Consider the following 16,541-nt stretch of genomic DNA (forward strand, 5'->3'; position numbering starts at 1 on the left):
AGAATGGAGGCTAGTTGATTTCTATATTCACTTAACCAGGATTTTTCCCCTTGAAATTGGGGGGGGGGGGGGGGAGAGAAATGGGGTAAAAAATTTTCTTTTTAAAATCTTAACAAAATTATGGCTCAAATGTTTTTCTCGTGTATGAACTAATTTTTAAAAAAAATTGAATTCAAGAGCCAATGTAATCATTAACACTTGTAGTTTTTATTACAGATATAAACTATTATAAACGCAAAAGGTCTCGGTCTGAAATAAAGAAAAAAAAAACGGGGGGGGGGGGGGTGGCTGAGGCTGTAAATAGGGATGATGAAAGAGTCGCTTGACAGATTTGTTGCCGACTTGGAGCGACTGCTTTTCATAAAACTAATTTCGCTTATGGCTACTTTGTCATCTGTAGTAACGACAATGTGGACACGGAGTAATTTCCCAGAAGTCAAAGTTCCTGTAGTCAGGTTAAGTCATTCTCCGGTCACATATTGGGATATTGGTTGGCTTGGGAAATGAAAAGAACTTTAGTGCCGGTAATCCCAAATAAGGTGACGATGAAACTGGAAATTGCCCTGAGCAAACATTCCTCTTTTCAATACACTTTTTTTTTCCACACTGTTAATTTTATTTTCAATTATTTTATTCATTTGCAGAAAAAAAAAGGTGCACTGGTTTCTCTCAATTTTAACATTATTTTTTATATTGTTTCAAACAAATGGAAATTCGGGTTAACTACAATTGTCCACCTCAGCATTACTACTATAAATAACAGTAATTAGTAGAGACACAAAGACAACTGAAACAGAACAACAGACATACACAGCTAGTGCTTTCTGAATTAACTTGATTTTAGTTTTTTATTTCTTTACAATAGGTCTTAAAAATTGACAAATTTAACCAAATAAGAGAATGCATCACCTCAGAGTTGATGTCACACATTAGACACTTTTTAAGTACACTGATAATTTTGATTTTTTTAACCTGGGGCAGCAGGGACTTGTTAGCCTTGGCTGGCTAACCACCTACAAGAAGGACAACTGGATTCAAGCCTCTACTCCCAAACATGGGAAAGGGATCTGGAGTCAACCCTGAGGAAAAATTCAGAAGCTGCTGACCCTTAGGCAGCCTGCAGCACAGTGCTACACCCCAGCAGAGCCTGTGATACTGCTGACCCCAAACTGTCTCTGCCCTTGCTGTTGATTTGAACACATAAGCTGCTTGGAAAGGGGATAACTGTGGGCGACATGGTTCTTACCATCGTTCTAATTTAATCTATGAGATGATCCACAGTCGCTTTGGAAATAAAGGAGGTCATACATCTTTCTAACCAAAAAGAAAGAATATACTAAATTGAGGGACAAAAAGAATTGTAGTAATTTTATTTATTTACATTTTTTTGCAAAAAATTTTTAAACAAAGCGTTAAATGTCAGCATGGCTTCAGCTTTAGTGCTTTCAACTTTTAATCTCTCTTTGTGGATTGTTTCCAAACGTTCTAGCATCTTGGCATTCTCTTCAGACAGCTTTGAGAGAATTTCTGTCTCCTTTTTGGATTGCTCCAACATGGCTTCCAATAGTTGTTGGAGACTGTGGTCATCGGGGTCATCATGGTAACTGTGGTCATTATGGTAACTGTGGTCATCATGGTCATCCGTGGATTTTTTAAACTTTTTTCTTGGCGTGCTCTCCTGTGAAGATAAAATAAAGCCGTTGAGATATAACATAACAACAATTTCTATTAACAATGAAGTTTTATTGATATGTAACAGTTTGGTAATAAGAGTTGACAATATAGAAAGTAATTTTCCCTCATTCTAAAGTGTTAAGAGTAATAGATTGCTCTGTATTTGGATGTTTCTTTTAATTTGATTTTTTTAAAAATATCTTTTTCTTTATATACAGCTCAGTTTTACTGGCTAACATTTAAATTTATTTCAGATTAAATTTTTTTTTTTTTTACTAATCTTCTTTTCCTCCTAGGCATCCTTACCCCCCCCCCCTCCCTCCCCCCACCTTTAGCTGACTGGATTTAGACCATTATGAAAACTAAATAATAGAACACAGGTACTTACAAAATTTATATCCAAGTCAGAAAGACTATCACTTTCAGACTTGCATGATAGATCATTTTCAGATCTCCTTGATAATTCACTGATAGATGGCACATGTGATTGGGCAGAGATTGTCACTGGAGAAGACATAGAACCAGGGGACTCATCTGAGAGACTACATGAGCTAGCCTGATAAGTCATAGTCGAGCCTTTTCTTGCCAAAGCATCCATTTTATCAAAATAAATCCACTTGTTCGAGCCATCTACTAACTTTCCACTAAGGACGTTTCTGCACATAATAGTTTTGTACCTGCAAAAACAAATAATTCCCATTTCCTGATCTTAACTCAAAAATCTCAATTGCTTATTTTTCTAATTGTGCAAAAGACCAAATTTGGGTGGAGATATATGTGAATTAAACGTAACTATTTATCTTGTCCACAGACACTTCAGATATTAACAAAAGAAAAATCAGATTAGAAACTGGTAAGTTTATATTTGTCAAGTTTTTAATCCTGTTCCAGAGTTACTAGACTATGTTATAATGTTTGATTTAAATAACTGAAATTGAAAGAAGAAATAAAGCTAAAAACCTGTTACATTAAGCTTTGGTAACGACATAGTTTGGGTAAATTTAAACACAATGGAATAAAGTGGTTCACATGTCTCTGTATTTTCAGAATGTATATCTGATGATCAGGTTAAAATAGTAACCAAAGAGACTTGTATACATGAAGAAAAAATTCATGAGGTGGCTGAGTGGTAAATGCTTGGCTTCTAAGCCTGGGGTCCTGTGTTTGAATCTTGGTGTAGACTAGGATTTTGAATTTTGGGATTTTTTAGGGTGCCCCTGAGTCCACCCAACTCTAATGGGTACTTGACTTTAGTTGGGGAAAGTAAAGACGGTTGGTCGTTAGGCTGGCCACGTGAAACCCTTCTTAACCACTGGCCAATGAAACAGATGACCTTAACCCTATAGATTGCAAGGTCTGAAAGGGGAACTTTTCTTTACAAATTAAATTTCAATCCTCATGTTGAAATCATGAAAAGATTGAACACACATAATTAACACACACAATACAATATAATTTCAATAACATAAAAGCTTGAAACGTATTAACTGAAGGACTCTGATATAAGCTTGTTGAATCTTTTTAAAGGTTTTGATAGTGAAACCTCTAGAACCTTGAAAAAAAAAAAAAAAACTTTACTAATTTACTCCCTTTCATTCTCCAATCTTCTGTTTATAAACTAAAATGTTCATGAAGACACAATGTGTAAGTCTGGTTACACTTCTCTCTGTCTCTGGCATTGTAGACTTATCAATTTATCACCATCATTATAATGATTTACCACACCAAATAACTGAATGCAACTAGTATTTTATATGACAAATGAAAGCTAAAAAATTACAGCTTAATCACCTGAAGCTAATATATAAAAAAAAAAGAGCCCTACTTGGAATTATCAAAATTATCATCAATTATATAAAAAAAAAAAATAGTGCACATTTTTTTTTAATTTCTAAAATGTAAGGCTCTTTTCTAGTGTTATTTATTGTGGATAATAATAAGAATTGGTTAGAAAAATAATCTCTTTATAGAACAATAGATAACTAGTACTTAACAGAAATTCTATAAAAGCTTTTCTATGAATTATTGCTCGGATTTACTCTTATTTATGTAGAGAATATGTGTGTTCAAAATTCCTTAAATTGTATATTATATTAATTAAGTTAAGTTGAGATAAGTTTTTTGTTGTCATTAATTTAAGCTTCTTTTAGTTTATTTCAAGTCCTAAACTATGAGTTTTTAGGAATACAAAAAATGAGGATGGATATGTAATACTATGTAACTTACATGTGTATTAAGCCCAGAGATGTCTTTGATGTAACTATTATCTTTGGTGTTTTATTCTAAAGCAAATAGTGCAAACATTTTATTGATTGAATAATCAATTTGAAAATAGAATGAGACTACAGTCTTTTAATTTGAAAATATTGTTTTTCCATAGGAAATATGATACATAAACTGATAGTACAAAATGCATACAATAAGATAATGGAAAACAGAACATGACATAATGTGACTGGAAAAAAATTAGTCTTTCTGGTTAGAGGAAATGCTGGTTTTTATTTTAAAATTTATCTAATGTAAGATTTTATTTATTTAGCATTAGTAAGAAATTATTTTAAATATATATATCTAAATAGGACTGCAAAACTAAATTCACTCAAACTTTAAGTTTTGCTAATATGTAAGCTAATTAAGTTTTGCAAATGTGTAAGCTGATAACTCTTAAAACAGTTATAATGTGACTTTTGACTTTATTTAATCCTCTTTCTGTGGTTACAAACTCTAACTAAATAAAAATACTATTCTTCTTATTTTTGCTTATTCAAATTATAATTTAAACTTGTCAGTATTTTTAAACCTATGAAGCTTTCAACAAGAAACAACATGGGATGAAAATGAAGAGAATATGAACCAACTATAATTGCATCTATATGAAATACTAATTAATAGTTTCAAAAACAAAAGGAAGACAATAATTGGCAGGCCATTTTAAAATATTACAATTCTTACAGAGATGAAGGTAAGACATGACACAACCCAAAAGAAAAATGACCTAATAGCTGACTGAGGGTTCAATGGAAAATTAACATGGAAAGAAACATTTCTGAAAGACAAAAAGTTAAAAGATAGGTCTAGATCTCTAATGGGTACCTGACATAAGTTGGGGAAAAGTAAAAGTGGTCCGTTTTTGTTAACCATGGGCCATAGAAACAGATGACCTTTACATCATCTGCCCCATACATCACTAGGTCTGAAAGGGGAACTTTTTATTTTACTAGATGTTTAGAGATAGAGATGAGCACCAAGGCTCTCAAAGAGCTGCAGTGATGGATGAATGGATAGTTTTTTTTTAGGCAATATAATAACATGACAATGTATTGGTTTTGTGAAATTGATTTACAAGTACTAAAATTTGGGATGTTGGTGTGACTGAATTCAAAGTGTTTTTTTATCAAATTCTTCAAAACTTGTTTGCATGCGGGGTAAGGTGGCTGAGTGGTTAAGCCTTTGGCTGCTGAACCCAGGGGTCTCAGGTTCAAACCTCTGGAATTTTAGGACAACTCTAAATTCCACCCAACTCTAATGGGTACCTGATATTAGTTTGGAAAGTAAAAGGTGGTTGGTCATTGTGCTGACAATATGACACCCTTGTTAACATTGGCCAAAGAAACAGATTAAGTTTAATCATTTGCCCTATAGATCCCTAGGTCTAAAAGGGGGTACTGGTACTTTACTTTTTCTTTTGTTTGCAGGTATCTAAAGCCAATTTTTAAGAACATGCCCAATTATATAAAAATAATTAACTTACCGTCTTTTTAAATCTCTAAATTTTTTATCACACTTTTCACCACTGAGGTGGTGCCCTTTAGCTTTTAATTCCTGTGAAATGGTATCCCAGATATCTTTTTTCTTTGTAAATGGTTCCTGAAATTTTTCTTTATGCAAATTGTAGACATCAATAAGAAGAAATGTGTTTTGGCGATTCCAGGTTTTACTTCCTGTAAAGAAAAATCAAATTAAGGAATGGAATTATCTCTATTAGGATGAGATTTTAAAATGGCTTGAAAATTGAGAGTTGTTGTAAACATTATTTTGTTAACAACTCTGAACATACCTAGATAAATTTTTTTACAATTGATACTTCACTGCAAAAGAAAAATGTTAAAATAAATTGTCAGTTTCTTTGTAATTTTCTTTTTCATGGTGCTTCAAATAAAAAAATGTGACCTTGAAAAGTAGAATTATATATATATGCAAAGCTTTTAAGCCTAACAAATAATTGTATAATAATAACATTTACAGCTATATAAAATATTTTTATTTTTTGTGTTCGTATTTATGCATAATTTGAAAACATCTTTATGATTTCATGTGAGGGGCTATGTCTGGGGATCTTAAAATTTAGTTAATATCAATATAGAATTAAAATCTGAGTTTATTGATTGATGCCAAAATATAGAGACTGCTTGAAATAAATTTTGGTGTTTGGAATCAAATAATGTGTGACAAATTTTGTTTGAACTAAATAACTAAATGAAAATACATCATTCACATATATTTATATTATGGCCTCTTTGACCTTAAATATAATAACAAATATAGGTTTGGCCTCAAATATAAGTAGTCATCCTTATAGCTTAATCTCCTTAAACTAAAGAAGATTTTGATACTTCATTTTCTTTTCTAGATCTATGTCAAACCATTATCAAATAATCCTGCTCTGACAAACTTGACAAAGTCAAACTTTGAAATTTTGGCCTATATTCCTATATAGAGTAAAGTGCGAAGTTCGAGCAGCCCCAATTTGTCAAGAGGTTCTAACAGTTCACTTTTTATTGCTAAAACTTTTTTATTTGAATGTTTACCAAATTACTACTATATTGCTACTGCGCATGCACCTTTTTTCTTTACTTCCGACACATACTATTTCCTTTACCTTGTAAAGACTAAGTTCATGGTGAGGTCAAACTCAGGAGGTGTGGAATTATTCTTTTTTACTACCCGGTAGTGAAGGAAATGGGTAATGGGCTTAAGGCTATTTTTAAGTCTGATTGCTCATCAGCTTAAAGAGACTATTTGAAGTTGTGGAAGGTGGGAAATGGTGCAATGGATGGTGTTCTTGCGCTGGAGTAAAAAGAAAATGACTTTATAGTGAAAATTAAATATTAAAACATGTTTTTAGATATATTTTCTTTGATCTGTTCGAACCTTCCATCATCCCATTTGAGCTTACGGTAATTCTGCAGGAGTTCAAGGGGCAACCATCTTTATTACTATTTTGTTATTGTTTATGTTCCAAAGAAATCCCAAGATAGTGTCTTAAAAAATACCAAGAATTAACATTACTTCTCTGTGTTTTCAAAGCAATGCTAGTTTTTCTTTTAATTTTAACTTGGTGTCAATACAATAACAATATGTTTCTTATTGTTCTGTCTTCTTTTTAATTGTTAAATATTGTCTGTATCTATTCTGAATTATTCAGATTTTTTTTACCACTATTTAAGTATTTTTATCGTCCTTTATAGATCTATATGTCTTTTGAAATGACCCATTATGATCCATAATATCTAAATGCATTCATCTTAAATTTAGATTTAGATCTAGAAAGTTCTAGATCTATAAATTTAGATCTAGATCTATAAATGTAGATCTGGATCTATAAATTTAGATCTATATTTAAATTTAAAAAATCTATATATATGTATAGAAATAGTATAGATCTAATATGTTGTTTTCTTTGTGTCAAATGTTTGTATTTTTTAATACTCATTTTTCTATTAACTTGTTTTAAATGTAAATCTAAGCCTATTAGAATTTTGCCTTATGCTAAAAAATGGGGAGATTGCTAGATCTAGCATATTTTTTAGCCACAAAAATAAAAAACAAACAAAAACCCAAATCTGAGAGAAAACCCAAGATATAAGATTACAGTCTAAACAATAACAAAGATGGCTGCCCCTTGAACTCCTGCAGAATTACCTGCTTACTAACTGGGGAAAAATCCGCTCGAGGTAAAGTACGCTTGGCGATACCTACCCTACACCTCTTTGAACTCATATTTAATTTTAACCAAGCCTAGTGATACATTATGATTAAATTTGATCTATTTTTATAGAAAAAAGGACGAGGGATTCAGGGATACCATCAGTTTTTTCATAGGTCAGACCGTTACGGTGCTATAAAAATCCAAACGTGAAAATTGCTGCCTGCTGGCTTAATAATTTCGAACTTCGCACTTTACTATAGATCTAGTAGGTGTTCGAATAGCATAAAAACTAGACTAGATCTATATTATTTTACTAATTATAGATCTAATACTTTTGATACTTATCTATAGTCACTATAGACTATAGTCTATATTATAGTTAACTTAGTCTAGATTCTAGATCTAGACTCTATAAAGTCTATATTACTTTTTTAATCACTAAATTCTAAACTCACTAAAGTTTATAAAAGTAAAGTGGATCTAAAAATCTAATTTAAATCAGACAAAGTAGAGACTAGTCACTAGAGAGTCTACCTAGTACTGAGTAGGAGAGACACAGTAGCTACTACTTTTAACTACTACTACTAGACTACTACTAGTACTAGCTAGATCTAAATAGTAGAGTTAGATCTAGAATCTAGACCCAGTTCAGTTATTCATCACTGGCACTAAGGAAAATTATATCAAGGGTCTAGATCTAAAAATATCAAGATCTACAATATATATAGATCTATGTAGTGTCTAGATTCTAGATCTACTAAAAATAGATAAAACGTTTTTACCATCATCCCCTGTCTCAGAACTCTCGGCCATCTTTTTTTTTTTTTTTTTTGCTAGTTTCTCTTGCGGTGCAAGATCGCTAACGAGCGGGTGAAAGTGCGAGATTCCCCGGGACCCGACTAGGCTAGATTATATATATATATATACTAGATCTATTTAGTCTATTTAATTTAAGTATTTTGTTTTGTCAAGACCAATCATACGTCTACTACTGACTCTACCCCCATGCCCATACATAAGTCCTATCAGCCTATCATAAGTCCATACCCTTGAGTCTTGAGACTTGTCTTATTAGCCGATTTGACTAGATCTAAAATCTAGATCTAAAGCTTTGATTGGAGTCTAGATTAATCTAGATCTAAATCTATATATATAGAGAGAAATTATAGAATATTAGATCTTGAATCTTGTCAAATGAGACTCATATTACTTAGTATTAGGTTATTAGTGATTAGTCATATGCTCACTGTTCACAAAGCCCAGTATAAGTTAGATTATTTAGAATAGATCTAGATCTAATTATTATATTATAATTATTATAATAAAAGGTTAGATTGAGATCTAGATTATTTTAGATCGATATTCGATATTATCATAATATTATGCTGTTCGCCTTCGATAAATATGATTCTTATTCATTATTGTCCACCTGTAGCCTTAATATAAATTAAATTATAAAGCCAATATTGGCAGTGACAAGAGTCTTATGTTTTAATATCAGGTGACCGAGCCTCGCTCGGATGAATAATTTGTTAAGGAAGGATATATACCCGAAGTCATTTTGAGAATATTTTTGTACCAGGTGGCCGAACCTCGCTCTGTTAAATAATTTCGGAAGGTTATATACCCGAAGTCATTTTGGGAATATTCTTGTAATTACGAAAATGAACGATCGGATAAAGACTACTAATCTGAAGAGTTGTTTTAGTGTTCTGTTAGTTCTAATTGTAGGCCTAATTGTACATGTCGATTAAATTTAAAGTCTTTTAAGTCCTCCTACAGTCTAGACAAACTACAGCTCACGTCCGTCTTATAGTTTTACAATCTATCTTTTGCGTAAAACTATTGTAGGCTTACTATTATTGGCTTGGAAGAAAGTCTTTGCAATGTAACTTCTCTACGTTATAGGGTAAAACATGCACTTAGTGACAAAGTAAAATGGCGCATTTTTTCTTATTAGACTTAAATCATGGCATTAGTTTTCTAAAGAAACGTTTCAGTGGGGCACCTCTGTTACGCCAAACAATATGCTCGTTACCCATACGGGATACGTGCCCTGCCCAGCCTGACAGTCGGACTATAGGAAGTTCATACCGGCTTTTGCCATCCATCCATCCTTGTGGTACTATGGCCTGCTTTTACACATCCATCCATTCAGATCTCTCCTGGCCCTAACTCCAAGCTTTTTACCGAGGTTTATAGTTAAATCAAAAGAGGCTGCAGTGTACTCAAACTCGTTGACCGCTAGATGGATATCATGTTTAGTGTGAGCAAGTAAGGCGTAGAGAAGCTGTGTTATGACCAGTTCCTTTGTTTTGGTACAGGAGAGGTAGACACTGAAGCATGAACACATGGTAATAATTCACCAGCAAAATAATAATAATAATAAGGCTTGTCTTAGAGTCCGAAAATTAATGAGGATTGCAGCTGTGACCTACATATCTTGCCACATCCAGGGCAAGCATAACCATTGTCCGCGATGCTCGATTAAGATTTTCTTTTAGCGTCTGCGTCTGTCCTCGGCAGCAAATTTTCTTTTGGTCTCAAATGTGTATCCGCGGCCTTTGTATAGAGGGAATTCTTTAAGTCCGACAGTTACGCTGGACAGAGCAGTATCCTATATAGGAGACGAATCTTAGACGAACGCATGCCAAAGGCAGTGTTTTTTTTGGTGAGCTAAAAAGTGGTTGACGTAACACCGAAACCCTTAAAAGACCAGCTTATGGCGCAAACTTGACTTAGCTGACATAGAAGAGAGCACATGGTTGCATGCAACCTCAGAACGAGACAGCTGGAGGTCACCAGCAAAATAAACAACAAAGTAAAAGGTATCTACACCGCTCTACACAATTAAAGTGTAAACAACTTATTAAGCACTTAAAACACAATAACTAATCATATATCGGCACATTTAATTTCATTACTTTTCTTTCATAGTTCTATAATAAATCAATCTACATTAAGATGGTGCGCAAATGTTTCATTAGGTCTATTGATTCTTTAGAACTCGTTATTGTTTGCAAAGAAATATTTTAGTGTACTGCGGTAAGCCTAGTGACGTAAGCAGCGTTTTTCCCGTTTACGTCATGGAAAATTTTCATTCATAAAACATTCTAGCCAAAACTAATTTTTCGATAATGAGGCATTTTCAAACCGATATAACGGTCGACCTCGAGTTTTCCCGATGTGGCCAATGAGTTGAGAATTTTTTTCTCACTATTATGCACATACCATGAACTTTTAAAGAAAATCGTTAGAGCCGTTTTCGAAATAAAATTTATATATATATATAAATATAAATATATATACATACATACATACATACATACAAGAATTGCTCGCTTAAGAGTATAGGATTTAAATGATAGATCTCGATCTTATGTTTTATTTAAATGATAGATCTCGATCTCTAGACTAGTATATCGGAGTATATCCATACACCAAATGACAAATGCCAAAGTAAAAACTGTACCGTCGCAAATTAGTCTATAATTTAGTATAATCTAGATATATTATAATATGTCGCAAATTAGTCTATAATTTAGTATAATCTAGATATATTATAATATATATAACTATATAGATCTACTATATATTTAATATATTATATATTATAATATATATACTAATAAAAAATTATAGCATAGTCTATCACTCTATGATAGTCTATCTATAATTTTTCTATATCTATATCATCTTTGTCTATAATCTATAATAATCTAGATCCATCTATTCTATAGCAGCCTATAACTATACGTCTGTACTTTACAAGATAAGATATAGGCCTACTAGATACTATACTAAGCATACACTAGATTGTCTCTAGACTAGTCTAGATTCGACTCCCTTGTCTACAAGCAGTAACGGCGTAACAAGCAGACTATTGATTACAAATTTAAAATCTTGCATCCGAGCGCTCAAAAGTTTACCTGTTGATATTAGATGCATATTTTTCATGTGAAATGTGTAGGCCTGTTGGTCTAGGGGTATGATTCTCGCTTAGGGTGCGAGAGGTCCCGGGTTCAAATCCCGGACAGGCCCGACTTTTTTTTTAAAAAAAGATTTACATTATTAAATACATTTTTTTTAAAGTTTTTTTTTTTGAGTCCATTAAAAATTTCAAACTTTATAGTCATAGATCTATAAAACACATATACTATTTAAAAGTAGACCTATATTAAATATTGACTAACTTAAAATAATAGTAAATCCTACCTTAGTCTTAGTGTCTTAGTGAGTTAGCCCAATTCTTTTTTTAATTAACATATAATATTTTAACCATAGGCCTTTCTAATCTAATAATTTAATTTTTTAAAAGCCTTATTAAATTAAATTATATAATTATACTAGATAAGTTTGAAATATGTTTGAAAAAGCTAGCTTTCTAGATCTAGATTCTAGAACTACATATTTTGCAAAAATTTGTCTTTTAAATAAGTAGGCCTATCTAATAGAACTAGAGACGGTAATCCTGTAAATCAGCGTCCCGGGTCACGACTTTCTATTGTTGTCAATACTCATCAACAGCTATTCTATATTTTTTGGCCCGTGGAGAGGGGGAATCATTTCAAAAGCACAGATCATATTGAAGTCGCCAAGGCACTTTTATGATGTATAGTAAAAAAGAAAATAAAGGTTACTTTTTACAACCATAGTTATTAAAAACTTTATTTACGTCTATTATATGAATAGAATTTTATTCTGGCTAATGATCGGTATTTTGTGAGCGCGGGACGCTGAACTACATCTAGATCTAGCCTAGATAACATCGAAATTGTTATACTTAGATGTCTATTAGGCGAAATCTAGACTTTCAAGACTAAGTTTTCTATTTTACAATTTAAGAAAAGATACTTACACGGTTGTAACCGGCTCGTTGGTCTAGGGGTATGATTCTCGCTTTGGGTGCGAGAGGTCCCGGGTTCAAATCCCGGACGAGCCCAACTTTTTTTTTTAATTAAATAAATTTTTACAAAAATCAGTTTTTTATTTCAAGGAAATTGTAAATATCTATAACGTGTTAAAATTCCATGCACTTCTCTGGTAGACCTAGCTTTTTTGTTTTTGATTCTCAATAAAGACTTACACATCTATGCCAAACATCCATAACTAATTTTCTATATATGATGTGCATGTCTTATCTTAACTTATAACCTACAGACTTCCTTCTGACAGACATTTACATCCCACTATGGGCGTAGCCAGGGGAAGGGGTTCTTGAGGTTCAAACCTCCCTCCCTCCGAAACTAACCCCCCTCCCTCCATTTTTTAACGGCCCCCGAAAGAGAAAAAACGCTATTACTTTTGTGTGGTCTGTCCGTCCCGTTTAGTTCTCGTAAAATGGAAAAGATATTAAAAATCCGATATCATAGTAGTTTAGTTCATTCAAAGTTCTGATGCAATGGCTACTTTTTTATTACATAAAGCGAAAAATCTAATTTTTAAAATCAAATATGCAAGCAGTTTTTTCATAAAAATACTCCATATTTACAACTATTCACTATTAATAGTAACAAACAACTGATGCTATTTAGTAAAGGAGACTGCAATTTACCATATTTTTAGCACATTTTTGCAAACGGTTTTAGATTTTTTACCAAATTTTTTTTTTTTTTTTTTTTTTTTTTTTTTTTTTACAATTGTGTTGCTAAGATAAATACGTTCTGTGATACTAACTCTTACATTTACAAAAAAAAATGTTTACTTTTTTTTTAAAGAGAAAAAAATCTATTTAGTATGCATATAAGTGGAACATAATTTAAAACAACAGTTAATAAGTAGTTTTTCATAAATATCGCGTGAATGACAATCCCCATAACGCAATGGGTCAGAGTTTACACAGATGGATCCTCTAAAAAATCTAACACAAACGGAGGAGGTGGCATACTAATTGATTGGCACAATGGAGAAAGACTGGAAAATGTCAATTGCAATTGGCGATTTCTCAGACAGCCATAGAGCAGAAAGTCAAGCACTGTAACTAGCAGCTACCACACTAATAAACTACCCATGTACACCAAACAGCCAAATTGTCGTGCTGACAAAGCCTTCAAAGCCTGAAAAACTCGGATACTTCCTATATAAAGCAACTCAGGACAGCACTTGTAAACCTTAACATCAACAGCAAGGAAACTGTTCTTCAATGGATTCCAGCACACATTGAATTAGAAGGCAATGAAAAAGCAGACATACTGGCCAAAGATGGAAGAATGAACAAACAAGTGAAAATCCCTCTCTACCCTGAAGAAATTATGAAAATAATAGAGTGTATAAATGAGAATTATTTCAGCTCACATCCCAATTACAAGAAAAAGGACGCCTTTTATAAGCTATCTCGACATGACCAACGCATAATTTTTCGACTCAGAACCGGACACATCAGAATGAGACAACATATGTTCCGGAAGCTTAGAATCGGTACAAGCCAAACCTGCCCTTGTGGAGCATCATTACAAAATTCTGACCATGTCCTTCAAAGCTGCATACTAGATCTATATCAAGAGGCCCGAACAAGACTCTGGCCCTAAAACCATCCTATAGAACAAAAACTATACGGAGAACTGTCTGATCTGGAAACCACTGTGCGGTTCATCTCAGATATAGGATTACTGATCTGAACTGTACGACCTGTAAAACGAGAACGAGGAAGAAGAAGAAGTAGAACAATTCTAAATATATTTTCAGGCTGGGATTGTTTTTAGTTCCATTGCTTTGATTTGATGTGGGCGATGACGGCCAGTTCGCAAAATGGCTGTCCAGATCGTTAATCAGCCAATTTCGGGTTCTGGCCGAACATATAGGTATTTATTATCTGATAGACTATATCTATTACAATAAACTTTTATTTATAATCTCGTTTGCATCTATATATATTTTTAATATCCACATATGATATGTACATCTATTTTAATATCTATAATATTTTAATCTTTTTTTTAATATCTAAATAAATGTACCAAGGGAATCAATACCAAAAATTCTTCAAATTTTATTTTTTAAAATTTAGTTGACACTAATGACTCTATTGCGCACTCTAATGAGACGTGTGGTAGATTTGTCATCCCCAGAAAGCAGCCAGTTATAGTGACATTTATAGTGATCTTGCAGTCCATTCAAGTATCTGGGGGTATTGTAATATGTCATAAAATATATACAGCAATGATTTTTTTTTGCAAGCTATTTTCCCCCATAAATGTGTTTACAACGAAGCAAAGGTGTCAGCAGCAGTGGTAATTTGAATGAGTAGGAGGGGGAGGGGGCTCTAAAGGAAAACATTTTTAAAATAAAAAAATTGAATGTTAATGCAACTTTTCATTGACGTTTAAACAGCTTCATTTTTTTTTTCGTTTTTGTTGGCTCACTCTACTAGCAACTTTTTTTTTGCAATTTAAAAATGGCCGACAATGTAGCTTGACTAAATTATACCTGTTACAGGAGTTTAAGGTCAGTCTACGTAGGGCTCTTCCACTAAGAGTAAAATTAAGGATATATACTTTTTCTGTATACAACGAGGGCAGAAAGTTCCAGGGCTGGGTAGCATCGTTTCGCGGACCGCAGTCTTGGCATCACTGCTTCAGAGAGATCGCTTGTTAGAAGCAGAAGTAATCACGTGATCTTGCCATGTAACATGTTCACACTTTGGCAAACAAAAGGAACTCATCAATACGCAGACTTCCGAACCGGGGGTCCTGGGTTCGAATCCTGGTAAAGACTGGGATTTTAAATTTTGGGATCTTTGAATCCACCCAGCTCTAATGGGTACCTGACATTAGTTTGGGAAAAGTAAAGGCGGTTGGTCGCTGTGCTGGCCACATAACACCCTCGTTAACTGTAGGCTACAGAAACAGATGACCATTACATCATCTGCTCTATAGACCACAAGGTCTGAAAGTGGAACTTTACTTTTAATACCATCCTGTGATGACAGAAAACTGAGATTGTATTACTTGGAAGTTTTTCAAATTTTATTATTGCATCCTAGCCCAAACATTCCGCAAGACTGCAGGTGTCAGAGAGCAGGGTTCGAATCGTACAACACGATTATGCGTCCCTTTCTGCAAATAGGGCCATCATTTTTCAGTCCGATAGTTTGATGTTTTATCTCTTGTCTACATTTCAAAATGTAATGTAACAAAAAAAAAGTAAAAAATAAAAAAAGTACTTTAAAAAAAATCATATTGTTAATTTTTATTAAATTTAGAGTAACAATAATACATTTTTTGCGATTGGAAATATTTTTATCAATCGGTTTTGTTTAGCGCATATTTCATTCCTTTAACGTGTTCTGGTATTTTCTTACTACTGTCTCTATGCAAAAAGAAATACTGAATTAGGACTAATTTATCAAATGTTGGTCAATTTTTCGATTGATTCATGTCTATTCATCGACTATGAATAATTGTGCAATGCTTCAACTTGATACGAGAATGGGAAGTGGGAGAAATGACGTGTACAAGATTCCAGACAGTCAGAGCGAGTTGATAAAGCGATGTAAACACTATTATCTTCTCTTTATTCTCTTCTCTATATACTTATAAACACTCCACGATGTTTCAACATGAATTCTAAATTATGGACCTAGTCTCTATTTGTAGTTGTCAGTGCAGGAACAGACTAGTCAGAAGGACATTGATAACAGTGAGCTCCCCTTGTATATACATTATCAACCCGAGAAGCCATGGAAAAGTCACTGAAGGTCAAACCAGAAGAAAATTAACCTGGAGACATTTATAGCATGAAATAAAACTATATACATTTTTTTTTGTTTAAACAAGTCTTACTTGTCATAGTAGGGTTTAGGTCAAGTTTAACCAAAGTCTACATTTAGACTTTCAGACTAGGTTTAAAAAAGTATTCAATGACATCGCGTATGTGTGCGTCCCTCACTGTTTAATGTGTTTAGGTATTACTGGTATTAGTAGTTTGGAAAAGTAAAGAC

General features: G+C 33.0%; 1 protein-coding gene and 2 non-coding genes across 3 annotated transcripts; 2 read left to right on the forward strand and 1 right to left on the reverse strand.

Moving 5' to 3' along the window:
* Positions 1 to 1,358: 1,358 nt before the first annotated feature.
* Positions 1,359 to 8,542, reverse strand: LOC106072547 (uncharacterized). The gene is made up of 4 exons (XM_013232934.2): positions 8,386 to 8,542; positions 5,426 to 5,615; positions 2,063 to 2,351; positions 1,359 to 1,678 (listed from the first exon to the last, which is right to left on the reverse strand). Exons 1-4 carry the CDS (start codon positions 8,414 to 8,416, stop codon positions 1,370 to 1,372), a joined length of 819 nt encoding a protein of 272 aa, XP_013088388.2. The 5' UTR covers positions 8,417 to 8,542; the 3' UTR covers positions 1,359 to 1,369.
* A 3,030-nt stretch (positions 8,543 to 11,572) lies between these two features.
* Positions 11,573 to 11,644, forward strand: Trnap-agg (transfer RNA proline (anticodon AGG)). Its single transcript has one exon. It is a non-coding gene; the product is annotated as a tRNA-Pro (tRNA).
* Positions 11,645 to 12,473: 829 nt separating this feature from the next.
* Trnap-ugg (transfer RNA proline (anticodon UGG)) lies at positions 12,474 to 12,545 on the forward strand. The gene has a single exon. It is a non-coding gene; the product is annotated as a tRNA-Pro (tRNA).
* The last annotated feature ends 3,996 nt before the right edge of the window (positions 12,546 to 16,541 follow it).

The sequence above is a fragment of the Biomphalaria glabrata genome, chromosome 13 (genome assembly GCF_947242115.1).
Source record: "Biomphalaria glabrata chromosome 13, xgBioGlab47.1, whole genome shotgun sequence".
NCBI lineage: Eukaryota > Metazoa > Mollusca > Gastropoda > Planorbidae > Biomphalaria > Biomphalaria glabrata.

Excerpts from the sequence above, each read along its gene's own strand:
- LOC106072547 (XM_013232934.2), bottom strand. The coding sequence starts at position 8,416 with ATGGCCGAGAGTTCTGAGACAGGGGATGATG. Across the intron at positions 2,352-5,425 it reads TTTAGAGATTTAAAAAGACG|GTACAAAACTATTATGTGCA; the intron begins GTAAGTTAATTA and ends TTGTTTTTGCAG. Across the intron at positions 1,679-2,062 it reads CTGACTTGGATATAAATTTT|GAGAGCACGCCAAGAAAAAA; the intron begins GTAAGTACCTGT and ends TTATCTTCACAG.